This window comes from Trachypithecus francoisi, unplaced genomic scaffold (assembly GCF_009764315.1).
Source record: "Trachypithecus francoisi isolate TF-2019V2 unplaced genomic scaffold, Tfra_2.0 Lachesis_group4, whole genome shotgun sequence".
NCBI lineage: Eukaryota > Metazoa > Chordata > Mammalia > Primates > Cercopithecidae > Trachypithecus > Trachypithecus francoisi.
In genome coordinates, this window is record NW_022681469.1 from 8345770 (window position 1) to 8369863 (window position 24094).

Consider the following 24094-nt stretch of genomic DNA (forward strand, 5'->3'; position numbering starts at 1 on the left):
CAGTTTTGGGATGGGGAGCAGAGCTGGGTCTCCCGCCTCTTTCCCATTCATGCCCCCCATACAAAGACAAAAGGCCAGAGATAAGTGGGGGCCAAAGCACTTTACTGCAGGGGCAGTGGGGGAGGAGGGGACATTAAATTATTCACTTAAATAAAAAGGAGGGAGGGGCATGGGAGGGGGACCCCATCCCACCAGTCTGTCCCCTCGTCCATCAGTCCCTCGGCTGTCCCTCGGCGGCGGCTACACAGGCATGGGCATCTCATTGTACTCGTCCACACCCTCCCGCTCATCAAACACTGGCTCTGCCTCGTTAGCATCCAGCTGTGGGGTGGGAGGTGGTCAAGAAGGGAAGTATGGGGCGGGGGGCCTTTCCAGATCCACAGGGAGGCAAGAGGGACTGGGGGAGGCAGGCGGGAGGGCTTACACATTTCATCTCTCGCTCGGTGAAGATTCGGGTGAGCACCACCATGCGGAGCGGCACTGTGAGGATGAGGATGAAGGGGAAGGCCAGGGAGGCAGCTGTGGACATGACGGCCCAGAGCAGGGCCAGGCAGAACAGCTGCAGGGCCGTGAACAGGTGCATACGGAGGGTCCGGACCTGGGGGGCGGAGACAGGTGAGCCCAGTTCCTCCCCAGCCTGCTGCTGGGAAGAGCCTCTCCCCTCTTCGGAGTCGGGGATGGAAGAACATTCCTAGGTGCCACAGAGCCGGGTTGGTACAGAGAGGAGGTGGGGGCTGGCTGAAGTGGGCAGATGGGAGGGGCAGCTGGAGAATGACCCAAGTAGACCAGGATGGCCAGAGGCACACCCCTTCCAGTGGGGAGCTGGGGGGGCTTACCTTCTTGACGTAAGTGACATCTGGGTGGTGTTTGGGTGGCATGAGCAGCAGATGCAGCCGTTCATAGAACTGGATCCCATTAAGGGAGGTGACTCCCATGTACAGGAAAATTCCAAAGAGCACAGCCAGGGGGATCTGCCGGAGCAGATCCCCGATAACTATGGAGAGGCCTATGGGAGGCGCAGGATAAATAGTTGGCCACGGGGTCCCCTGGACCCACTGGCCCTGGGGAATCCACTGGGAAGGGAAGGGCAAGAGGCAACGTACCCACAAGCAGGGCAACCAGCAGCCCCGTCACCCGTTGTTCCTTGACCTCCTGAATCTTGGGCTTGTCCCCAGGTGCCACGGCCTTGCTCATGACAGTGAGCGCGTTGGCGTGAGTGACGGAGCGGACAGTGGCAGCAGCCAACCAGGGCAGGCCAAAGAGGGCACAGATGCCGCCCATGGCCACAATGAGCAGCAGGTCCAGGTGGAAGCCGGAGCCCTTCTGCAGCATGCGCTCCTTCTTGGAGATGATGAGCCTGAGAGAGGGAGGGGTGCTGCTAAGGCCCAGGCTGGACTCAACTCCACAGACCACAGGGTCTTTCCCGAATGCCCAGCCAGTCCCTCCTCTGGCTTTGGAACCTGGTGGTCCCTGTCCATTCCGTCAGGATTCAGATTCCATTATAGAGCAAAACCTCGGCCCCCAGCCCTTATCCTCCACAACAGCTCCCAGCTAGCACTGCCAGACTGGCCTGCCCCTCCACGTGCTGTTCCTGTCCCAGCAAACATCTGGGGGTTTTTCTGCTGTCTACAGATTAAACTGTGGCCATCTAGGCATCCAAGGTTCCCTGAGGTCCCTGGGATTGCCTAGTGTGGCTGGAGGTTCAATGCTGAGTTCCCCAGCCTGGCCTGGGGCTCTGGCCTCCCATATCCCTTCGGCCAGGACCACTCACGTGGTGATCTGTGTCTCCATGAAAATGAGGATGAAGACCAGGATGGCGGGCAGCAGGCTGGCAACCATCATCCACACTGGGAAGGGGCTCTTCTCCCCCAGAGGGTTGATGACCCAGCCCCTCTTTTCTGGGGCAGTCACCGAGAATCCACTGGGAACGCTCAGCTTCTGCAGGGCAGACACAGTGTAGGGACAAGGGTTAAGGTAATGTGGAGGGCATGCCATGGAAAGGGGTTGGCATCTTAAGGACAGGCTTAAGCTTAAGGACAGGCTGGGTTTGGAGGCTGGAGGGGAACACGTAGACCCAGGGCGGTGGAGGCAGCAGCCGTTGCCTGCTGCGGGCAGCACCTTACCTGGGTATAGGTGTCCTCAATACTGTAATCCACAAGCACCATGATGAGGATGGCGATGGGCACCCCAAAGTCCCCAATCACCCGCCGGATCTGAGTGGGCAGGCACACCGCTCAGAGGCCTGCCACCACAGCCATTGACTTCCTGCCACCCCCCTTCCTGCCCCTGACCCCCTCTTGGCCTTTAAGCCCACGCACCCGGCCAGGAAAGAACCGGCTGTTCTTGAATTTGCGCAGGAAGAAGGCGATGAAGAAGGTGCCGGCCATGAGCACCAGTGACAGCAGGGCCGTGTTGGGCTGGCCCCGGGGCTTCCCCTGCCCAGACTGCCCAGCCAAGCTCCTGTTGCCCGGCCCCAGCGTGGGTCTTGCCCCGGCCCATGTCATGTTCTCACCGCCGTCCACCTCTGAGCTGTTGGAGGCTGAGCAGCCATGCAGGGGGTGCTCCTGGAAGATCTGGGGAGAGGAGGCCACATGACCTCCATCAGCTGGACTGCAGAAAAGATTCCTGGGGCTCAGTGAGTGTCAGGTGGAAGGGGTGGGGCAGGTGAAAGGCTGGCCTGCTTTCAAAGAGCTTGTCTTGTTGAATTAAGACAATGACCTAGAGAACCAGCTGTGAGCACAGGGCAGTGTGGGACAGAAAAGACCGAGCGGCTGGTTTAAGTCAGGAAGGCAGCTGGTGAGTGGCACCAGCCAGGCTCAGAGAGGATCCGGGGGCCTAAAGGAGGAGGACATGAGCACAGAGGACCACAGAGTGGTCTCTTACACACATCTGATGCCCAGACTGACTGTCACCTCTGGAGTCTTTCCCCTTTCTACACTCCTGGATTGTTTGACATTTTAACAAAAGCATGTACCTTTGTTATTAAAAGTGTGAGTTTTAAAAGCAAATTAAAAATAATATATGTTTTAAAATAAAAAAACAAGCTGGGTGCAGTGGCTCACGCCTGTAATTCTAGCACTTTGGGAGGCCGAGGCAGGCAGATCACTTGAGGTCAAGAGTTCGAAACCAGCCTTCCCTGTCTCTGCTAAAAATACAAAAATTAGCTGGGCATGGTGGGCACCTGTAATTCCAGCTACTCAAGAGGCTGAAGCAGAGGCAGAGGCAGAGGCAGAGGCAGAAGAATCGCTTAAACCCGGGAGGCCGAAGTTGCAGTGAGGCAAGGTCACACCACTGCATTCCAGCCTGGGCAACAGAGCAAGACTCTGTCTCAAAAAAAATAAATAAACAAATAAATAAAATAAAAAAGATGGACTGGGCCTGGTGACTCATGCCTATAACCCCAACACTTTGGGAGGCCAAGGCAGGAGGATCGCTTGAGGCCAGGAGTTCCAGACAAGCCTGGGCAATCTAGGCAGGCCTCTTCAAAAAATTTAAAAATTAGGCATGGGGCCCACCTGTAGTCCCAGCTATTAGGGAGGCTTAGGCAGAAGGAACACTTGAGCTCAGGAGTTTGAAGTAATAGTGAGCTCTAATGGTGCCACTGTGCCATTACATATACAAGTTTTTAAAAAATAAAAGTATGAGTTTTTGGCTGGGCACAGTGGCTCACACCTGTAATCCCAGCACTTTGGGAGGCCGAGGCGGGCAGATCACTTGAGGCCAGGAGTTCAAGACCAGTCTGGCCAACACGGTAAAACCCCATCTCTACTAAAAAAAATACAAAAAATTTAGCTGGGCATGCTGGCATGTGCCTGTAATCCCAACTACTTGGCAGGCTGAGGCAGAAGAGCCACTTTAACCCAGGAGGCAGAGGTTGCAGTGAGCAGAGATCGCGCCAAAACTGCACCCCAGCCTGGGTGACAAAGCAACACTCTGTCTCAAAAAAAAAAAAAAAAAAAGAAAAAGTATGAGTTTTTGAAAGATTCATCTGTCTGGTTCGAGTTGCTGTTTGAAAATAAATCAAGGCTGGGCGTGGTGGCTCAATCCTGTGATCCCAGCACTTTGGGAGGCTGAGATGGGTGGACCACCTGAGGTCAGGACTTCAAGATAAGCCTGGCCAATATGGTGAAACCCGTCTCTACTGAAAATACAAAAATTAGCCGGGTATAGCGGTGCAAACCTATAATCGCAGCTACTCAGGAGGCTGAGGCAGGAAAATCGCTTGAATCCAGGAGGCAGAAGTTGCAGTGAGTCAAGGTCACGCCACTGCACTCCAGCCTGGGCAACAGAGTAAGACTGTCTCAAAATAATTAATTGATTAAAAAATTAATCTGAGGCCCTGGTGTGTGTGTTGGCAACAAGCCCCAGGAATGCTCCAGCCTGGCCTTGAATCCAGAGGATGGGACCAAGAGACTCCCTCCAGCCCTGAGACCTCGGCCCTCCTGGCCCAGCTCTCGGCAGGGGCCTGCCCACCTTCACCAGCTTGTAGAAGGTCTCATAGATGAAGATGAGTGAGATCAAGAAGGCGAAGATCTCCTGGGTGAAGCGGGAGACGAAGCGGACCAGGAAGCTCCCCTCCAGGGCCACCATGAGCAGGGCCAGGAGCACCAGCCAGAAGCCGATCCACACGCGGCCCACCAGGTACTCCAGGCGGTTGCTGCTACAGAACTAGAGGTGGGGGCAGTCAGGCCCTGCGCTCTGGGTGGGGATGCTGTGGGGATGTGTCTAGGGCAGAGGAGGGGTGGCTGGAGATGGGCGGGAAGAGCCCTTACCGAGAAGAAGGCCTCCTCAAAGACCAGCAGGGGCCCCGAGAAGCCGATCACCAACAGGGGCTGGGCACCCAGCAGGCAGAAGACCACACCCTGGAGCGCTGTGGACATAATCAGCTCCGACACCCCAATCAGGTCCTGGGTCTTCTCTCCTAGGAGTGCAGGAACCAGCTCAGCGGCTGGTGGCCAGGCCCCGGGCAGTCCGCCCCACCCTCTACCTGAAGGCTCTCCTCACCCAGCAGCCCCCCAAAGGTGATGGCAGGAGACAGGGCGGCAAAGTAGATGAAGATGACGGCAGCGAGGCACTGAGGGTCAAGTGCATCTCGGAAGTCACTCAGGTAGTGGGGATAGCGGCGCCGCACATCTCGGATCAGCCCACCAAAGGGCCGCCCCGTCCGCCGAAGGGGATCGTCTTCAGCTGCCCCTGCCGCCTCTACCATCTGCAGGAGCGCTGCAACCCAGGCCTCCGTCAGGGCGCCCCAGCCCCTCCTGCCCACCTCACCCCCTTGAGGCAGCCCCGACCCCAGCCCGCCCTGGCCGTACCCTTATCTTGGGCAGATTTGGGCTCCAGCCCAGCCCCTGTGGGCAGCAGCCGGCCCTGCTCCTCTCGCTTCTTGAGCATCTGGCGCTGGAAGTGGGCCACGGAGCGCAGCAGCTCCTCGCCCTGCACTTCTGAGGGCGGCAGCACCACGCTGCAGTCGAGGAAAGCGTTGATGGCCGTCAGCAGGTCGTCCCGCTCATCAGCCAGGTAGGCTGCCTCGTGGAATTGCTGCCAAAGCACGATGGGGATTGGGGAGGGCTCAAAGAAGAGGGCTGAGGGCCTGGAGCTGGGGGTGGGCAAGGCCGGTGGGTGGGGGGCAGTCGTGGGGATCAAAACTGGCCAAGGGTGGGCTCCAGGAAGCAGGGCTCAGAGGAGGAGGGTAGCTGACCTTGTCTGACATGAGGGTGGAGATGGAGCGGCCGATCTCGTGGTAGTCCATGTTGGCGCTGCTTGGGCCCAGCAGCAGGAAGAGGAAACGCACAGGCACCGGCACTTCCAACACTGCGTCCAACTCCACGGCCTCCCGGAGCCGCACAAAGGCCATGGTGGGGCGGGAGAGGAATTCCACACAGCCTAGGGGCATGGGACCATCGTGGGCAAGAGCAGAGCAGCAGGACCGCCTTCCAGTCCCTCGCCCAGGGGTGGCACCGAGGCAGGGCCAGGGAGACTACAGGACCCTGCCTCAAGGCCTGGCTGCCAAGGCCCCCACATGTGACCTGCCCCACATACCCACGAGGACCACCGTGGCCTCAGCATTCTCAGGGATCTTCTCCAGCAGCTTCAGCTCGTGCTTGGACTTGGAGCGGGTGATGCCAGCTGGTGGTGCTGGAGGCGGCAGCTCGCGCTGGGGGACACAGAACAGAGCTCAGCCCAGCCAGGCCCCTCTCACTCTGAGTCCACACCCGGGCTTCCTCAGTCCTGCCGCCAGCCCAGGCAGGGCCGGTTCTCCCCTCACCTCTCGCTCCACCTCCAGCCGGGTCTCAGGAACACCTCCAATGAGAGGCTCGGTGACGTGGGGATCACTCTCAGCCCCCTGACCATGGTGATGCCCCAGCAGGGAGCCCAGGGAGCCAGCCGAAATGTTGCGGGGGAAGGAGAAATCCTTCTCATCACTCGGGTGGCTGGTGGGGCAGAGGGCAGTGAGGCAAAGGAGGGTCAATGACAAGGGCCAGGGCAGGTGGGCTGGATGAAGTGTCATCCCCAACTGGCCCACAGGGCCTCACCTGTGTTTCAGCAGCAGGGCCCGCAGCACATTGGCCCTGTCCTCGGCCTTGATCTGGTCAGAGATGACCATCTGCTCCACCACCTGGTGGGCCACTCCAGGCAGGGTCTGCTGGTCCAGATCCAAGAGCACAGCCCCTAGCATAAGACGGCACAGAGGGCCCCTCAGCCCCAGGTCGCAAAACAGTGGCAGGAGATGGGATGGCAGCAGGAGCTGGGGACAGGTGGGGCAGCCAGGTGGGTGGGTGCTGGGGCTGGAACACCAGCCTACACATGAAGGATGCGGGCTCGGGTTCTAGCTCCCTCGGGAGCCTAGGTCACATCAACCCTCTGGTTCCTCCCCTCCCCCAGACCCCCAGGAACGTTACGAGGCTCCACAGAGACCACTGACCCTCAGTGACCAGAGAGGCCATCTAGGCCATGCCTGCCGGACACCCCTTCCAGGGAGCATCTGGCCTCCACAGGGATGGTCCAGGCCACCCACTCTGGTTGAACCCTCTTGGCTGTTAGAAAACTCTCCTCTAAGTGAGCCAGGTGCTGTGTCACTCTAGGGCCTAGTTCTACTCTCTGATACACAACTCAGCTGGTCTGTGGCCTCATCCGTGTGGCTGTCCTGGAGCCATCTGAAGACCCCCCTCTGCCCCAAGCTTCTTGACTTCCCTGTCAGCTTCTGGACCTCCCCTCACCATTGCACACAGAAGTAACAGTCCCTTCGAAAGTTACCAGGTCATTCATCTGGCAGGGCCAACTTTCAGGAACAAAGACTAAAGAATAAACAGAACCGGCCGGGTGCCGTGGCTCACACCTGTAAGCCCACTTTGGGAGGCTGAGGCGGGCAGATCACGAGGTCAGGAGATCGAGACCATCCTGGCTAACACAGTGAAACCCCATCTCTACTAAAAATGCAAAAAAATTAACCAGGCGTGGTGGTGCGCACCTGTTGTCCCAGCTACTTGGGAGGCTGAGGCAGGAGAATGGTGTGAACCCAGGAAGCGGAGCTTGCAGTGAGCTGAGATAGTGCCACTGGACTCCAGCCTGGGTGACAGAGCGAGACTCTGTCTCGAAAAAAAAAAAAAAAAAGAATAAACAGAACCAAAAGCTCCTAAGCAGCCAGGCTGGAGACCACAAGGCCTAGTGAGAGAGCCCTTCCACAGTGGCACTTTACCCAAAGCCCCTGAGCCTCACTCAGGGTCTATGGACTCTTCGTTGGGAAACAATTCTAAAAGCAGGTTTCTAGGTCCTCAGCTGCTTTGTTTTTTGTTTACTTTTTTTTAATTTAATTTTAAGCCAGGCACAGTGGCTCATGCCTGTACTCCCAACATTTTGGGAGGCTGAGGCGGGCAAATCGCTTGAGCTCAGGAGTTTGAGACCAGTCTGGGCCACATGATGAAACCCCATCTCTACTAAAAATACAACAATTAGGCAGGCATGGTAGCATGTGCCTGTAGTTCCAGCTACTTGGGAGAGGCTGAGGCAGGAGGATCACTTGAGCCTGGGAGGTGGAGGTTGCAGTGAGCCAAGAGTACACCACTGTACTCCAGCCTGGGCAACAGAGCAAGATCTTGTCTCAAAAAATATATATATATTTAATTTTTTTCCTAAGCTGCCTCAAACCACAGAACCTCAGCTGCTTAGAAACAGGCCTTTTAACGACAACTGAGAGTGGTCACCCATTGTGAAGGAGCAAGCAAGCAAACACAGAACTCGGAAGTCCTGCATCTGTGGTGAGTGGTCATTTCGTAAAGTCTATACAGCTACAGATTAGATCACATTCCACAGAATCTCTAAGATGGTACCAAGGCATGCCAGGAATTTCAGAAAGCTTTACATCAAAATGGCTTCTCCAACATTTTTGCAACCAAAACACAGTTGTTATCTGAGAATATCAAGAAGCTGCTGGCTAAAAATGCAAATACGAGCTGGGTGTGGACCACGCTCCCTCTGGGCTCTGGGGCTGTCACACATCATGGGGCTCAAAACAGATTTGGGGCCATTTGGGAGCGTTTCCTGGGGACTGGCCAGGCGGGAGGCAGAGGGGAGCGGGGTTACCATGGGCAAGGGTCCTGCGGAGCTCCAGCAGACTGCGGAAGGAGAGGGAGGCCACGTGGGGCTTCCCCCAGCGCTCTGTCTCCTCCTCCACGTCTTCTTCAAATTTGATCCAGCGAGCTGTCTCCCGCCACTGGGGCTCCTGGTTTTTGTCCAGCAGCAACTCATTCAGCTCCACAAACACCTCGGGGAGAGAAGAGAAGGCATTTCAAGGTACAGAGTCGGAGGCGGCCCTGGGTGGGGGTCAGAGGTGAGTGGTATCAGAGGGAGCCAAGTGACCCTAGAGAGCACGAGCACAGTGGGTGGTGCACAAGCACACCAGTCCCACAGCCATCTGAGACCCTGGACAACTGACTAACCAATGAGATGCAGCTTCCCTCATCTGTCAAATGAGAACACCTGAAAGAACTGTCAGGAAGACAAAAGGGAAAAGCACATGGCACGCTACATGACTCAGAGTAAGGGCTTGAGAAATAGCCACTGTGTATGAAAGCAATGGCGTTTTGTAGGCCTTTTAACAAGTGGAATGCCTACAAGCTATTCCACTGACAGGCATTCAAGAACTGGCAAAACTAATTGCAAATGAAGGAAGAGTGGTCGCCTCTGAAAAATACTGATTGGGTGGGGCCGTGCAGGAACTTCTGGAGTGTGGGAAATGGCTAGGCAGGTATGGGCCTGCAACAGGGCACTGAGCTGGATGCTTCACACAGATGCAGCTTACTGTATGCTATTACGCCTTCATAAAATGAGGACAAAAACACAGTGCGTCAGAGTTCAGGACCAGGGCCCTTAAGATGGGCAGCATCACTAGGTAACCAAGTGACCTTGGCCAAGTCACAGCACTCTAGTTTATAGCTGACACCACCTGTTGTCATCTTCACAGGTGGCTGAGAGGATTGAACAAGTACAGAGGCAACTGGGTTTTGAAAAATGAAGTGTAGTGCTACACAGAGGCACCTTTAGCCCAAGGGGTGCCCTTTGTTCAAATCAGAAAATGGCATCTCTTTCTAAGATGGTCATGATACAGAAATCAACAATGGCTCAGATGTGAATTAAAACCACAATACTCAAATCAACGACATCCACCATGGGGAGCATAATCACAGTGCCCAAGTCAATAAGCTCTAAGACGTGTACACTGCACTCTTGTGCAGTGTACAACCTTCACAACGAAAGGTGGCATCCCTGGGCCCGGTGTGGTGGCTCACGCTTGTAATCCCAGCACTTTGGGAGGCCAAGGCAGGCGGATCCCTTGAGGCTAGGAGTTGGAGACCAGCCTGGCCAACATGGTGAAACCCCGTCTCTACTAAAAATACAAAAATCAGCTGGGTGTAGCAGGTGCCTGTAATTCCAGCTACTCTGGAGGCTGAGGCAGGAGAATCGCTTGAACCCAGGAGGCAGAGGTTGCAGTGAGTTGAGATCACACCACTGTACTCCAGCCTGGGCAAAAGAGCGAGACTTTCTCAAACAACAACAAAACAAAGGTTGCAATCCTGAGGCTTGAGATTATAGCTGGTCTGAGAGGTAGGGGCAGGGTCGTGGGGGGAAGCTGGATGGGAAGTTAATGGAAGACCATGAAGCAGAGAGCATGGTACCTCATGGGGCTTGTGGGGGGCCCGGGGTCGGGCCCGAGGTGTGGGGCCAGGCTCCCGCCCTTCTCGGCCACTCTGTGTGGAACCTTTGGCATTCTTCCGCACCAAGTGCCGCCGCACCCCAGGAACGTCCTCAAACCGGTGACCTGCGGGGGCAGAGGACCAAGGTTGGGCTCCCCCTTTCTCTCACTCCTTCGCCCACCCGTGCCAGGCTTGGCCCAGGCCCAGCACTCACTCTTCATGAGGTCTAGGTCAGCTGTGGCCAGCGTCTGGGCCTCACTCTCATCCGTGGGGACCCGAGGCAGCAGTGCCTGCTCAGCCCCGGTCATGCTCCCGATGCGCCTCCTCTCCTGAAGGTTGTAGCTGCGGTGCCCAGGCTGGGCTTTGGGCACGGGGCGCCCCGAGGCACCCCCGTCGTCACCCCCTGCGGTGCCACTGGCCACCGCCACCGCCTCCTCCACCTGGGTTCTAGGCAGACAGAATGGCCGTGAGCCCAAGAAAGCCAGCCTCCTCCCTCACGCTCAGCACCCACACAGCGGGTAGCCAGGGAGGGGACCACATCGGACTCCGGGCCCTCCTAGCTCCCACTCCCGGGAGGCACAGGTATGGGGAGGGGGAGGATTCTGGATGCAGACTCCCAGCATCCTAGCCCCAGCTCCACCCTTTTCTAGCTGTGCAGCCCCAAACAATCACCCCAAGGCCCTTCTGAATGTCCACTGCGAACGTCAACTGCTCCTCAGCAGCCAGGACTGAGGCCAGACTCTGGCAGTGCCATGAGGGGTGAGATTTTGGAAAAGTCCCAGTGCAGGGCCTGGCGCAGAAAAGGAGCTCAGGATGCTGCTTCCTGACAGTCAGCATTCATCCCCCTGCCCCCTCACCCCCGGCACACCCCTAGCCATGGGACTCAGAGGTTCACAGGGGCCTATGTTTAATCAAGAGGAATAAAGTCCATGGCACTTGGCCTTGGAGATGGCAGACAGCTTCCTGCCCTGGGAGGAGGGGTGAGCCTCAGCCTTCACAGACGCCAGCTTCTGCTCTCTCCCTTCTCTCTGCCACACTGGGTGGCCAGGGCCCTGCCACGTGGTCCTAACCCTCTCTCTCAACATCAAAATCCCCCAGAGCTCAAAGCTCGCATCCCCTCTCATGACCAGGCTTTCCTAGCCCCCACATGCCCTAGCCCACAAATTCGACCCTTTCCTGCTGCCAGGCTTTCTCGGAAGCCCCAGCCTTCTCCTGGCCATCCTGGCGCCCCTAAGGCCGCTGTAACCCGCCGCCCGCAACTGTGCCACGGTCCCAGCAGGTTATGCGCTCCCAGAGGGGACAACATGCCCTTCACTTCCCGCAGCCCTTCACGCTGCCTGGCACCCAGAAAACAACTGGTCTGTGATTGTAGTGACCTTGAGACCTAGTTCAAAGTCATTTTCTCCAGGAAGCCTTCCCCCAAATGCCAATCATCCACTGGTACTGACACTTTCCCTGAACCAGCCACTGGGTGCAGTGACAACATGCTGATGCCATCTCACATGGTAACATCTGGTTTCCAACCAGCGTGTGTTGGCAGTGCTCCAAGGAGAGGGGGGGTCTCCTTTGCCTCTTGAACCCTGAGGCCTCCAGCAAGTGCTGGGGGGTCACCAGTCCAGTACCTGAGCCAGTACTGGCTACTGCTCCCGCTACACCACAGGCAGGGGTGGGAGACAGGGAGGGGTGGGAGATGGGCAGGGGTGGGAGGCAGCTTAGGCAGCGCATGTTCTTTGCCAGGCTAAACCATACTTAGAACTTTAATTCACACCACCCTTAATCCCTACAGCACAGCCACCCAGTGAGAAAGGTTCTATTATGCTTGGTTTCCGATAAGGAACCTGGGGCTTGGAGAGCTTAATTAAGTTACTTGCCCAGCCAGTGAGGGCAGGGCTGGGATTTGGACCCTGGCCTGGTGATTCCAAGGCTCATGCTTTGTTCTAGCATCATCTCTAGCAGGGGAAGTGTCTGTTGGGGACACTGTTGATTGGCGTATACTTACCCAGCCTGGGCCCCTTTGGAGGCCCGAGGAGTTGCCTCCTGGTGGGGCAGTGGTGCAGGGGAAGATGGACTGGTCCTCTCTGCCTTCCGGTCAGCACTGTCATCCTCTTGGAGAAAGAACTGTAACAAGGACCCATGTGGGCAGGAGTGACCAGGACAGGGCCCTGCCAACATCCCCTAGGAGCCCGCGCCCAGCGCACCTGCACCGAGGAGGGTGTGGAGGCAGGGGATGGCTGCGTGACCGCCCGGGCCCCCTCAGCCTCGCTGGCCTCATCCTCATCTTCCTCCCCCTCCTCAATGGTGGGGGTTTCTCCAGTCGGGGAGGCTCCTGGGCGCCTTCGAGGCTTTCGTCCCGGGCCCTGGGGTGTCTTGCGTCGGCGTGCATCCGGAGGCAGGTGGGTGGACAGTGGGTGATGGATGTGGTGGGAGGACTGGCGGTGGTCTGCAGGGAGGAGGGGGACTTGGCTGTGGCAGGCACAGCGTCCCCTCCCCTGCCATCCTGCCCCCCCCCGCCTCACTCCTCCCATTAGGACCCCAGCCCCTTCTTTACTGAAGAGTCAAACCTGATATCCCTGCCTCCCCCTTCCCTGTCTGCCCCCTCACACTCAAAGTCTTCCTCCCCATAGCTGCGGCCTGGCTCCTCCCCTCCGCGAGACGCGGCCTCATGTAGGATCTCCTCAAACCGCTCCACGCCCAGGGTGCGGTGAAGTTCGTCTTCCTCCTGCTCAGGGAACCCAGGTGTCCCAGGGCCCAAGCTCTCTGGCTCTGGCTGTGTGGAAGAAGGCATAGAGAAAAAACACACAGAGCTCACTGGGAATTGTACCCCGAAACCTCACCCTTCCCAGTGCCAGAGACCCAGGACCCCTCCCCTCAGCAGCTATCTCCTCTAATGCTGGTGACTCAATATCCCCCCAGCAGCTGTCCCTTAAATATAGGGACCCAGGCCAGGCACAGTGGCTCATGCCTGTAATCCCAGCACTTTGGGAGGCTGAGGTGGGTGGATTGCTGGAGGTCAGGAGTTCAAGACCAGCCTGACCCACATGGTGAAACCCCATCTCTACTAAAAACACAAAAATTAGCCAGGCGGTGGCAGGCACCTGTAATCCCAGCTACTCAGGAGGCTGAGGCAGAAGAATCACCTGAACCCGGGAGGCGGAGGTTGCAGTGAGCCAAGAACGTGCCACTGCACTCCAGCCTGGGCGACAGAGTGAGACTCTGTCTCAAAACAACAAAAAAGGAAACAAATCTAAGGACCCAGTCCTCCCAAGCAGTCTGCCCGTCAAATGCAGGAAGCCAGTCCCCTACCAGTATACAGCCCTTCAAACACAGGGACCCAGTCTCCCAAGCAGTCTGCCCGTCAAATGCAGGAAGCCAGTCCCCTACCAGTACACAGCCCTTCAAACACAGGGACCCAGTGTCCCCCCAGCAGTCTGCCCCCTCAGATGCAGAGACCCAGTTCCCCCAGCAGCTGTACCCTGGGTTCTGAACTACCCTCATCCAGCCCAGCCCCCTTGGCTGTGCAGTCAGTTCAGGGCAGGTGGAAGAAATCCCGTGTGTCCAGCCCGTCTGCAGCCTGGAGGGAGGGCGTGTGAACCGGGAAGTTCACATGACAGATAGTGAAGAAACTCCCGTTGGCCTGAGGACAACTACTGAGCCCAAAAAGTAACTTCTGGAGGCGCCCAAGCTGACCGCCCCAGAACCCGCCTGAGTCAAAAAAACTAGCCCCGCAGGGACAGGAATGGATGTCCTTCAGCCCCCAGGAGAGCTCCCCTAGCCCCCAGGCCCCCAGCCCGAGCCCTGGGCCAGCTCCCTAGCCCCACCCCTCACCCCACCCCCACAGCCCCCACCTGAGTCATCCTGCGGGCGCGGAACAGCGGCCGGCACAGCCGGCAGGGAATGCGGCACTTGCAAGAGCTCAGCACAGCTAAGTGGCAGCCGCCTGGCCAGGCAGCCTTGGTCCAGCCCCCCACCCACCCAAGGTCTTAGCTCCAGGCGCCGCCAAATATTTGCTCAAGAGCTTCTGGACCTGAAGGGCATCGGGATCTCCAAGGGCGGGGGTATGCAGCCCCTTCCATGGCGGTGCCAGCAGCGAGAATAAGGAAGAGCGGCGCGGGGAGGAGGGCTGGGGCGAAGGGCGGGTCTTAGGTGCGAGGTGGGGACTGGAGCAGCTGGGACTGGCAGAACGCCGGATAAGAGGTGAGCGGGCCAGGGGGCTGGCTTCTTCCCTCTGTAAGTAAGGCTCCTGACCATCTCCTGGCTCCCCCATCGCCCAGCCCCACTCCCACCAGAAGCAGACCCGTGGGACGAGGGGGCGGGGAGAGGCGCAGAGAGCTTGCCCCCATGGGGAGAGAGGGTAGCAGACCCCTTGCACCTGAGGCCGCAGGAGGAAGTCCATGGCCGGCAGGGGTGAACCTGAGAAGGAGGGGGAGGGGACCAGCCTGCGCCCCTTCCCAGTCACGTGCCCTTCTGGGCCAGAGTGACCAATAGCGGAGCTGATTGTGGCACGGGGTTAATCATTAGACTCCTTCGGAAAATCCAGAGGGGGCCATGTGGAGCGGTGGCCACGTGGGGGCAGCGAGGGGCGGGCCTGGGTGGCACGTGGGCAGGGGGCGTGGCCAGGCGCCGCAGGCGAGCTCCGCCCAGAACCCTCGCCCGCGTGCACACTTGACCTGGGCCTCTAAGGCCGGCCGGCTCTGAGACGGGTTGCTGGGTGAGAGACCCAGGGTTCTCAAAGTTCCTCAACCGCTGAGGCTAAGCTACCTAGGTCTTCAGGTAACAGCCTCAACTCCCTCCCCAGGACTGGAAGACGTTTGATACCCCCACTACCCATCCCCCCGCACGACCATCATGCAAGGTCAGGGTAGGGATGGCATCGTCCTCCCGGTCTGCACACTCACACACGCTCACACCCCTGGTTGGTGAGGACCCTCCGCCAGAGCACACAAGGCTGCCAGGGAGGGAAGGTCGGGCTGGCGACCTGGGGGCCAAACTCACCGTGCGGAAAGAATCTGCGCCCTTGGCGGGGCACCGGGGGGCGCTGCTCATGGCCGAATCTTAGCCCTTTTCGCTGTCGCTGCGGCTTTCAGGGCAACAAGGCGGAGGCATAACCTGGATGGGGGAGAGGCCGGATCACCATCGAGAGCCCTGGGAGGGCAGGAGCCACCAGGCGCAGGCTGCGCTGCTGGGGATCCTCCTGGACTATGAAGGGCCTCAGAGTGGCCCTTAGCGGCAGCCACAGCACAGAGAGTTATTTATAGGAAGAAAAGAGAAGAACAAGGAGACAGGAGAGGACTGAGGCGAGTGGGGCCAAAAAAGGCCGAGAGACTGAGTAGAGGGAGGAGAGAGAAGGTGGGAGAGGCCGCAAGAAAAATGAGGGAGAAAGGAGTCAAGGCCCAGGCCCGGAGAGAAAGCAACAGAGATGAGGGAGGGAGCGATAATGAGCCGGGGAAGGAGGGGAGTGAAGGCTCAGGCAGACAAGAGAGCCTCGCAGGGTCAGGGCACCCACCAGAGGTGGGCCTGAAACCAGAGAGGGTGTGGTGGGGAGGGTGAGACACCCCGTGGAGCCGGGGCCGGACTGCCGAGACAGGAAGCAGACTAGAGGAAGAACTCTGGAGAGAGCCCAAGATGCCCCCGCAGGGAGGGGCGCCCCCTCCCCAGTGCAGGCCGCCAGCAGTCTTCCCTCCCCCAGGTCCGTGGGGGCTGGCAGGAGGGAAGCAGGCTGGCTGGGTGGAGGGCAGGAGCTCAACTCCACTCACTCAGTGGGAGGGAGGAAGGCACAGAAGGTGGGCATGGGCTGGGCAGAGCTTTATAATGGGGGAGGGGCATGTGATGGGCTGGGAGGGGGTGGGCACCGCAACCTTGAGGTTCTGCCTCTGAGGGACGGTCTGGATCCCGCCCCTCCAGAGCCTGGAGCCAGGAAAATCTGAGTGGCAGCGCTGCCACCCTCCTGACTGTGACTGTAGGGAGTCTGGGGAGGACACTGTGTGGTGGGGGCAGAGAAGGAGCTGCAGGAGGGAGCCCAATCCCTGCAAATAGGGGGCCTATTCCTAGTGGGTCAGCACAGGGGACACCCAAGACTGGCAAAAAGTGACGGTACCGATGCTGCCAGTGTGTTGCTGGGGACTGGGGGTGCCTGACTCAGGAGTAAGACAAGTCAGTGTAGGGTCAAACAATATAGGTCGGGGGGGGGGGCTCACCCAGGATGGGGAGCCTGGCAACACATTCTTGGCAAGCACTCCAATTCGGCTAACCACGCTCTTCCCCTCCCCCTCAGCAGGCCTTCAGCCAGGGCGGGCGTTGTGGGTGAGCGTGAGGGCACCCAGTCTGGGAAGGGTGTGGGAAGAGTCCGCCCTGAGCACCTGCAGGCGCCCACTTCCACCTCAGGCTGTGCCCTCAACGCGCTCCTCCACACTCTTCTGCACCCCCTCCCCCGCTGTCCCAGAACACAAAGCAGCTTCTGTCCAGAGCATCGGTGCCGATAATCCGGGTAGGGGCACATTCCTGGGACCAGCCCCGACCGGCCCAGAGGATTAGCATCTCTCCCCTTGCCCAAAGGATTAGCATCTCGGACCCCCACTTGGGCATTAACCACCCCCCAAGTGAACTCGTAAATTCCACAGCTCTTCCATGTGGGACTAGCGGGGGAAACGAAGCGGGATAAAGTAGACCCTGGATTTCAGGCAGTGCCTCTCTCACACCCAGCACAGGACTCCCCGCCTAGACAAACCGACTCCGGGAGTCAGGTCTAACTCTCCGGGCTCGTCTTTCCCATCCCCACCCAGCTGCTCCCTCTTCTGCCTGACCCCTTGTCCCGACCTTAGCCGCCACCCGCCTTTCCTGGCTTCGCCTCCCAACCCGGAGACTGGGGATGGGGAGGCCCCGGGCAACCCCCAGTCTGGGCGCCCCGGACGGGACTGAAGGACTATGCGGGGTGGCCGGAGGGGAGGGGTGGTCTGGAGCCAGCCGGGGACTGGGAGGGCCGGAGGCTCCTCAGGGAGACTACCCACTCCTGGTGGCAGGGGCGCGGCACCATGGCTTTAGGGAACTCTGAGAAAGGGACCCCGGAATGCCCGCCTCCGACCAGCACTCCATCCGCCTCCTCATCCTTCTCCCGAAGACCGCGGTTCCCCGCGCCCCAGTCTCCGCCCTTTCCTCCACTTCCACTCCCTCCCTGCTCGAGTCCCGAGTTGCCCCCCTCCTTCCCCCTCCCTTCCTCCCTCCGCGGCCCTGGCCCTCCCCCGCCACTGCCTCTCCGCTTACCCGCTCGCTCTGGACTTCGTGCCCCGGGGGTCTCGGGGGGTCTCTCCCCGTCCTCCGGCACCCTCGCGCGCTCCCGACGACTGCCCCGTGCCCACCCTGGGGCGCGCCCCTGCCGCTCCCAACTTCTCCCAACTCAACTTTCCCCCGCGCCACGGGCAGGCCAGCCCCCTGCGTGCGCGCCCCCCGGCGCACCGTGCGCGGTCCCGCCGCCGCGGGTGGGGAGGCGGGAGCGGGGGCCGGGGCGGGGGCGCGCTTCCAGGCACAGCCGGGCACCAGGGGCCGCCCCCGCCGTCCCTCTGCCCCAAGCTTCCCCACTCCGGGCTTGGGCGCCCCGAGGATGCCGTCTCTTGGCTCCATTACGGCACCTCTGGGTGGAAAGGAGCCCGCCTCACGCTACGGATCCCAGGCAGTAAAACGCAGGCATAAGGAAATTCGGAGAAGTCGAAACATAAACGTATCGGGATTGAGATTCTCTTGCGGCCCCCCCCCCCAATAACCCCCGTGCCTCCAACAAAGCCCCTGAGGGACGGGTGGCGAGCAGGTGAGAAGGGTGACAGCGGCTGGAGGCTGGCTGCCCAGTACCCTGAGCTGATCTGGGAGAGGGCAACTTGTTAGGGGCTCCCCACTTCCCGAGAAGGACAGAGATTCGCTATGGTGGCCTCCTTCCTCTTGAATGGAACCTCCACACTGAATCGAACCCTAGTCATAGTCATCACTTATCATTCAAGACCTGTGTGTAGTTCTTGTTTGCCCAACGAAATCACAAAGTCTTCCAGATAAGGAATGCACTTTTCGCTTGTTTTCTCTTGTGTATGCAAAAGCATTCAGATAGAAACAAGTTAATTAACACGTGTTTGGCAGTAACTCTGGTTCCGGTGCTGAGGAGTGTTGTTTGGGATCCTTTTCCCTCGGTCTGTAGCCCTCAAGAATGCAATCATGAGACAATTAGAGAGGCAGCGCAAGGGAATCTATAATCAACTCCTTTAAGGGATGAGGTAGAGGCTGCTGCAAGTTGAGCATCGGTCTGTGGTCTTGTCTGTGGAGTGGGTTAACCAACCTGCCGGCCACACCCTGGCTGACTCCAGTGGGCCCTGTTCCAGAGACTGGGGTCTGGGGGGACCCCCAGGGCTCCACCCAGCTTTCCTCAGCCTGTCAGAGTTCAGCGGCTGGAGTCGGGTGGGCTCCGAGACAACAAATGGGGCCCAGCCGAGAGAGGGGTCTTTGGCGTATGTCCCTCCACTAAAATCCAGCCTCTAAGGGGCACAGCTGTTGTCTTCCCAGCCCTGCGGTCAGCTGTTCCCTGTGAGGTCATCATCGCTCACATGCATTCCCCAGTCAATCCTGGGGTCACTAGATGGCTTGAGGGAGAGGTGGAGGAAACCCGTGCTGAGGTCGTCAAGAGGCCGTTGGGAACTCAATGCCGCCAACCAGGTCAGAGCTGGGCCGCCAAGGCTCGGGATCTAGGCCGCCAAACCCCAAACCCCTAACCGAGAGCGCTCCGCCCCCATCCCCGCTGCATTCTGGAACGCGTAGTCCCGGAGCGGCCCTTTTCAAGAAGGCAGGGAGCACATAAAAGGAATAACAACAGCGGGGCACACTGGGAACCGCGGCGCCGCGGCGGGGCGCCCGGAAAACGGACACGCGTTGCTCCCTGGGACTTGAAGTCCAGGGTTTGCCTCCGCGGTGGAACCGGAGCCCTGGAGTCGAGTGCTGCAGAGAGCGTGAGCGCAGACGGCTGGGGGTTGTAGTCTTCTTGTCCTCGGTCTCGGGCACTGCGGGGAGACCTTGTCGTCTTAGGACTACAAGCCCCAGAAGGTACTGCGCGGGCAGGCGGGGCGGGGCTGGAGGCTCGGGTGCCGCCTCCTCTGCAACGCCGGGGCCAGAGTCTTAAAACCGAGGGCCCGCAGGGGTCCCCGCGGCCGCCGCGATGCAGAAATACGAGAAACTGGAAAAGATTGGGGAAGGTAATGGAATCTCGAGATGTTCCTGCAAGAGCTCCTCTGCAGATCCTTCGGCATTCCTTGCAGCCCTGGCTCCCTTACCGTCAGCAATACCTACAGGCTCCGACCTCAGCAGCGGCTGCAGCCCTGGCCCCCGAGCTCAGCACTCCTTGCAGACACCAGTCTTCCCCGTGTTAGCATTTCCCGCAGGCTCTCACTCCAACCTTAGCGTTCCCAGTAGACCCGACCTCCCAACCGCGACACTTCCTGAATTTCTCACCCCAGCCTCAGCACCACTTGGACAACCTCACCCCGAGCCCCAGCCTCGGTTCTTGCTGCAGACCTCCAACCTCAATATTTCTGCAGCCCCTCAGTCCTCTCCCAGGCCCCTTCTCACCATTTCCAGACCCTTCCGGAGCACCGCCTTCATTTTAGACATCCTTGCCCTGGCAGCCGCACTCGCCCCTCCTGCCGAGCCCCTGGAGCCTCCGCGGGTACCTTCTCCTCCCTCCTCACCTGCCACATCCTCACTCACAAAGCTCACCCACCTAACTTCACCCTGAATCCCTTTCTTTGCATATTCAGACGCTGCCTTCACCTCCCGGGAGGCATTTCCTGGCTTAGGGAAGAGTGCCGCATCCTCCCCCTGACCCCTGACCTCCTTCCCCTAGGCACCTACGGAACAGTGTTCAAGGCCAAAAACCGGGAGACTCATGAGATCGTGGCTCTGAAACGGGTGAGGCTGGATGATGATGATGAGGTAGGACTGGGGACTGGGATAGGGCCTGGAGAGGGGGTTCGAGGGCCTGGGCTGGGTGGGATCTGACTGCTGCCCACCCGGCCCCCTCACATATGCAGGGTGTGCCGAGTTCTGCCCTCCGGGAGATCTGCCTACTCAAGGAGCTGAAGCACAAGAACATCGTCAGGTGTGCGGGAGGCGGGTGCTCCTTGCCTGTGTGGCCCCTTGGGGGAGGCGGGGGCTGACACTGGACGTCTGTCAGGTGGACCTGCCTGGCTGAGCCCTTCTTTTGCCCTAGGCTTCATGATGTCCTGCACAGCGACAAGAAGCTGACTTTGGTTTTTGAATTCTGTGACCAGGTGAAAGGCGGGGTTTGGGGGACAGTAGCCTTGGGAAGGTATAGGGGCCCAGACTGAGGTTAAACTCTGTCCCATTCCTCCACTCATATCCCTTTTCAGGACCTGAAGAAGTATTTTGACAGTTGCAATGGTGACCTTGATCCTGAGATTGTAAAGGTGAGGAGAGTGGTGTTGGGGGACCCCTCAGGCTGGGGTCGGAGTCTGCATTCAGTGTAAGCACTCCTTGGGCTCTAACTTTGGGCCCTGAACAGGGACGCTCTGGGGTGTCAGAGAATGAGAAAACCCTGTTTCTGCCCTCTAGGAGCCTCCAGTCTTAGCGAACATTTTCATGTGGTCGTCTTTGACCCGCACAGTGGCACTCTGACGTCAGTGATAGTATTTACACTCAGAGATGAGAAAATGAGGTTCAAGGAGATACACTCATTCATTCAATACATACTTACTGAATGCTTCACTGTGTGCCAGGTGCTCTTCTAGGCCCAAGACCAAATGCCTTGGTCCAGGTTCCAGGGGAGCCAGTCCTGAATGATACTACAACACGATATTTATGTGCTGTAGTATTGTGTGCATACTCAGATGCGGCCAGGAAGGGAAGATCAGCATGGGCTAGGATCTAGGTGGGATCTAGGATCCACCTGGCAAGGCCCATTAGGCTATATGGTCCAGGAAGATGGGGACCAGGGCCAGTTTCTTCACTCTTGTCCCTCTGATGTCTAGTACAGTATAAAGCAGGTTCTGGATGGCGAATGAATGGTGTCACTCTGGACCAAGTGCTGAAAGGTGGCTGGGGTGGAGTGCAGCACAGGGTGAGGAAAGGAGCCAACCCGTTGCTGGGCACAGTTGCATGTTCAGGGCGTCTGACTCCCTTCTGCCTGCTCTCCTCCCAGTCATTCCTCTTCCAGCTACTGAAAGGCCTGGGATTCTGTCATAGCCGCAATGTGCTACACAGGGACCTGAAGCCCCAGAACCTGCTAATAAACAGGGTACCTCTTGGGAAGAAGGTGGGGAGTGGGAAACCTGGGGCCAGGGCATGGGGAGCACGGAGGGAAGAGGACTGGGAGGATGGAGTCTGTGCTGTCCCAAGGCTGCTTAAAGGCCCTTCTCCATGTCCCCTTCCCATTCCCCTCAGAATGGGGAGCTGAAATTGGCTGATTTCGGCCTGGCTCGAGCCTTTGGGATCCCTGTCCGCTGTTACTCAGCTGAGGTGAGCTAGGAGATGGGATATGGGACTGGGGGAGGGAGTCCCTCAGCTCCAACCCCAGGACCCAAAACACTATTTTCCTCTCCTCTCTGAGCCTCCTCCTCAAACCTCCTCCCCAGCCCTCTAAGTGGGAGTCCCCCGTCGGGGGGCGGTCTCCTCCAGGTGGTCACACTGTGGTACCGCCCACCGGATGTCCTCTTTGGGGCCAAGCTGTACTCCACATCCATCGATATGTGGTCAGCCGGCTGCATCTTTGCAGGTGACATGCTGGGGCACTGCAGAGGCACCTTCTTTCCCATTTGGATTGACAAATAGGGTCTGGAGGGTTCCCTCTAGGGGAAGGGAGGGAGGCCCTGGGACTGGGGCTGGAAGGTCAGGGGGTACCTCAGAGTGAGGGGTCCTTCACATGTCACGTCTTAGCTCCCTGTCTGTCCCCCAGAGCTGGCCAATGCTGGGCGGCCTCTTTTTCCCGGCAATGATGTTGATGACCAGTTGAAGAGGATCTTCCGATATCCTTGTTTTCCTCTGCCTTGAGCCCTCTGGGAGGGGAGAGCCCATGGAGTTTTGAGCGCAGTGGGTGAGGGCAGTGATGGTGTGGGGTGGGGTGATGGGGTCTGTAGGGCTTCTCCTGAGGGCAAGGGGAGACAGCAGAGGTGCTGGACACCCTGATTGTCACAGTGCAGATGCACACTGGAGAAGGTATGGCTTGGAGACAGGCAGTGTGCCCTGGGGGGCGAAGCCAAGAGGGTGTCCCTCCAGGTGAGAGATAGATGCCAGGATGAAGGAGCCAAAGACAGCAGGACACATTTTGTGGGAGTGGGGCAAGGACCAGTTCATTAGGACTAGGACAGCAGCATGTGGGTTAGACTAGTTAGTGATTGTCATGGGAAACGTGGTTGGATGTGCGAGTGATGTGCCCGGGGTTGCTTCTGTCAAGCTCAAGCCAGAGGGTGAAGGGAGGGTGAGAGAAGTAGGTGGTGGGTATGAGGAATCCCCCCGGGAGGGGAAGAGGCCCTGCCCCTGAAGATGCAGCTGTGGCCCTTTCCCAAGTGATCCTTGACTCCGTGGACACGCTGCTGGGGACGCCCACCGAGGAGCAGTGGCCCTCTATGACCAAGCTGCCAGACTATAAGGTGTGATGGGGAATTGAGGGGTCATGGTTCATCAGGGTCACTCTTGTTTCACATTCCTAGCAGCCTCCACCCCCCTCCCCCTACCTCTAGTCTGACCCTCCCTGCCTCTCCACAGCCCTACCCGATGTACCCGGCCACAACATCCCTGGTGAACGTCGTGCCCAAACTCAATGCCACGGGGAGGGACCTGCTGCAGGTAGGTGACTTGGGGTAGAGGGTGGGTCAGGACACTTGCCCAGAGGAGACTACAGGAAGGCAGGGCTCTGGGCAGTGACCTGTCCTGAACTGCCGCCTCCTTTCCCCCATCTCCAGAACCTTCTGAAGTGTAACCCTGTCCAGCGTATCTCAGCAGAAGAGGCCCTGCAGCACCCCTACTTCTCCGACTTCTGTCCGCCCTAGGCCCCAGGATCCCCGGCCTCCAGGCTGGGGCCTGGCCTATTTAAGCCCCCTCTTGGGAGGGGCAAGATGGTGGGGGTGCCCCGTGCACTGTGCTCCAGCTGTGCTGGGCCCAGCTGGGGTGGGGTGCCTGGGCCTAAGTTTCTCACTCCCTTTGTGGACTTTATTTAATTTCATAAATTGGCTCCTTTCCCACAGTCTGACTGATGTGGTGGTTAAGTGGCTCTACAGGGGCCATGAGCTGGAGGGGTCTCTGCTCTGTTACTGCTGGCCGCAACCCTGCTTCTGGCTCAAAGACAGCACCTTGCTCTTCTACTTTAAGAGGCCATGACCCTCACCCCTCATCCCTGGGGCAGGGCAGCACTGTCACTGCACACCCCTTCCTCCCACCTTCCCTCCCTCTGCCCAGGAGGGCCTGACATGGTCCCTTGGAGTGAGGGGCCAGTGTCTAAGAGTGGGTGGGGTGGGCCTCTCCTTGTGGTTCTCCGTATCTCAGGTGGATCCTCTTGTCCTTCCCCTCCTCATCCCCCCATACCGAGGCCTGCAGGCTGGCACAGGAGAGCCCGAAAGATATGGTTCCATCAGGAACACCCCTTCCCACTCCCTATTTGTCAGTTTCCCAATGTTTGGGGTACAGTGAAAGAGAGGGAAGTTGGGCCTATGGCTGGGGCCTGGCATGTCCTTACTGGCAGGAAGGGGAAGGGAGAGCTCCCCCCACCCCCACCCCCACCGTCTCAAGCCTTAGGCCTTTAGCTCTTGTGGGGAGGCTGGGGAGACAGAACTTGTTGGTATGGAGACAGGCTGTGTGCCACACTTGGTCCCAAATGTGGGAAAGGAGTCAGGATATAAGGCAGGATACAGGTGTTCTTGAAAGTGGAG

At 58.7% G+C, this 24094-nt stretch overlaps 2 protein-coding genes across 4 annotated transcripts; one reads left to right on the plus strand and one right to left on the minus strand.

Annotated features, from left to right (window-relative positions):
• Positions 1-84: 84 nt before the first annotated feature.
• SLC4A2 (solute carrier family 4 member 2) lies at positions 85-17641 on the minus strand. 3 transcript variants are annotated; one of them, XM_033193261.1, is made up of 23 exons: positions 17448-17640; positions 15183-15296; positions 12792-12957; positions 12389-12630; positions 12190-12308; positions 10405-10637; positions 10173-10315; positions 8581-8761; positions 6534-6669; positions 6266-6431; positions 6040-6154; positions 5699-5883; positions 5313-5538; positions 5005-5220; positions 4773-4921; positions 4474-4668; positions 2319-2573; positions 2124-2213; positions 1772-1938; positions 1104-1357; positions 837-1006; positions 425-598; positions 85-321 (listed from the first exon to the last, which is right to left on the minus strand). In XM_033193261.1, exons 2-23 carry the CDS (start codon positions 15231-15233, stop codon positions 241-243), a joined length of 3714 nt encoding a protein of 1237 aa, XP_033049152.1. In that variant the 5' UTR covers positions 15234-15296; positions 17448-17640; the 3' UTR covers positions 85-240. The 3 variants fall into 3 exon arrangements, with proteins under 3 accessions (XP_033049152.1, XP_033049154.1, XP_033049153.1); XM_033193263.1 differs by lacking the exon at positions 2124-2213 and having other exon boundaries at positions 17448-17641; XM_033193262.1 differs by lacking the exons at positions 15183-15296; positions 17448-17640 and adding an exon at positions 14560-15096.
• Positions 17642-19256: 1615 nt separating this feature from the next.
• On the plus strand, positions 19257-23412 carry CDK5 (cyclin dependent kinase 5). The gene is made up of 12 exons (XM_033193277.1): positions 19257-19411; positions 20059-20147; positions 20246-20313; positions 20425-20485; positions 20585-20641; positions 21373-21468; positions 21615-21689; positions 21849-21945; positions 22126-22195; positions 22759-22819; positions 22935-23015; positions 23132-23412. Exons 1-12 carry the CDS (start codon positions 19375-19377, stop codon positions 23216-23218), a joined length of 879 nt encoding a protein of 292 aa, XP_033049168.1. The 5' UTR covers positions 19257-19374; the 3' UTR covers positions 23219-23412.
• Positions 23413-24094: the final 682 nt, after the last annotated feature.

What these genes read in the sequence shown, in the direction of transcription:
- SLC4A2 (XM_033193261.1), bottom strand. Translation starts at nt 15,233, where the DNA reads ATGAGCAGCGCCCCCCGGTGCCCCGCCAAGGGCGCAGATTCTTTCCGC. An exon ending in TTGAGGACACCTATACCCAG is followed by an intron (nt 1,939 to 2,123) that starts GTAAGGTGCTGC and finishes TCTGCCCTGCAG; the next exon opens with AAGCTGAGCGTTCCCAGTGG. An exon ending in GCTGGTTGCCCTGCTTGTGG is followed by an intron (nt 1,007 to 1,103) that starts GTACGTTGCCTC and finishes CGCCTCCCATAG; the next exon opens with GCCTCTCCATAGTTATCGGG.
- CDK5 (XM_033193277.1), top strand. Translation starts at nt 19,375, where the DNA reads ATGCAGAAATACGAGAAACTGGAAAAGATTGGGGAAG. An exon ending in AAGCACAAGAACATCGTCAG is followed by an intron (nt 20,314 to 20,424) that starts GTGTGCGGGAGG and finishes CTTTTGCCCTAG; the next exon opens with GCTTCATGATGTCCTGCACA. An exon ending in CAGTTGAAGAGGATCTTCCG is followed by an intron (nt 22,196 to 22,758) that starts ATATCCTTGTTT and finishes CTCCGTGGACAC; the next exon opens with GCTGCTGGGGACGCCCACCG.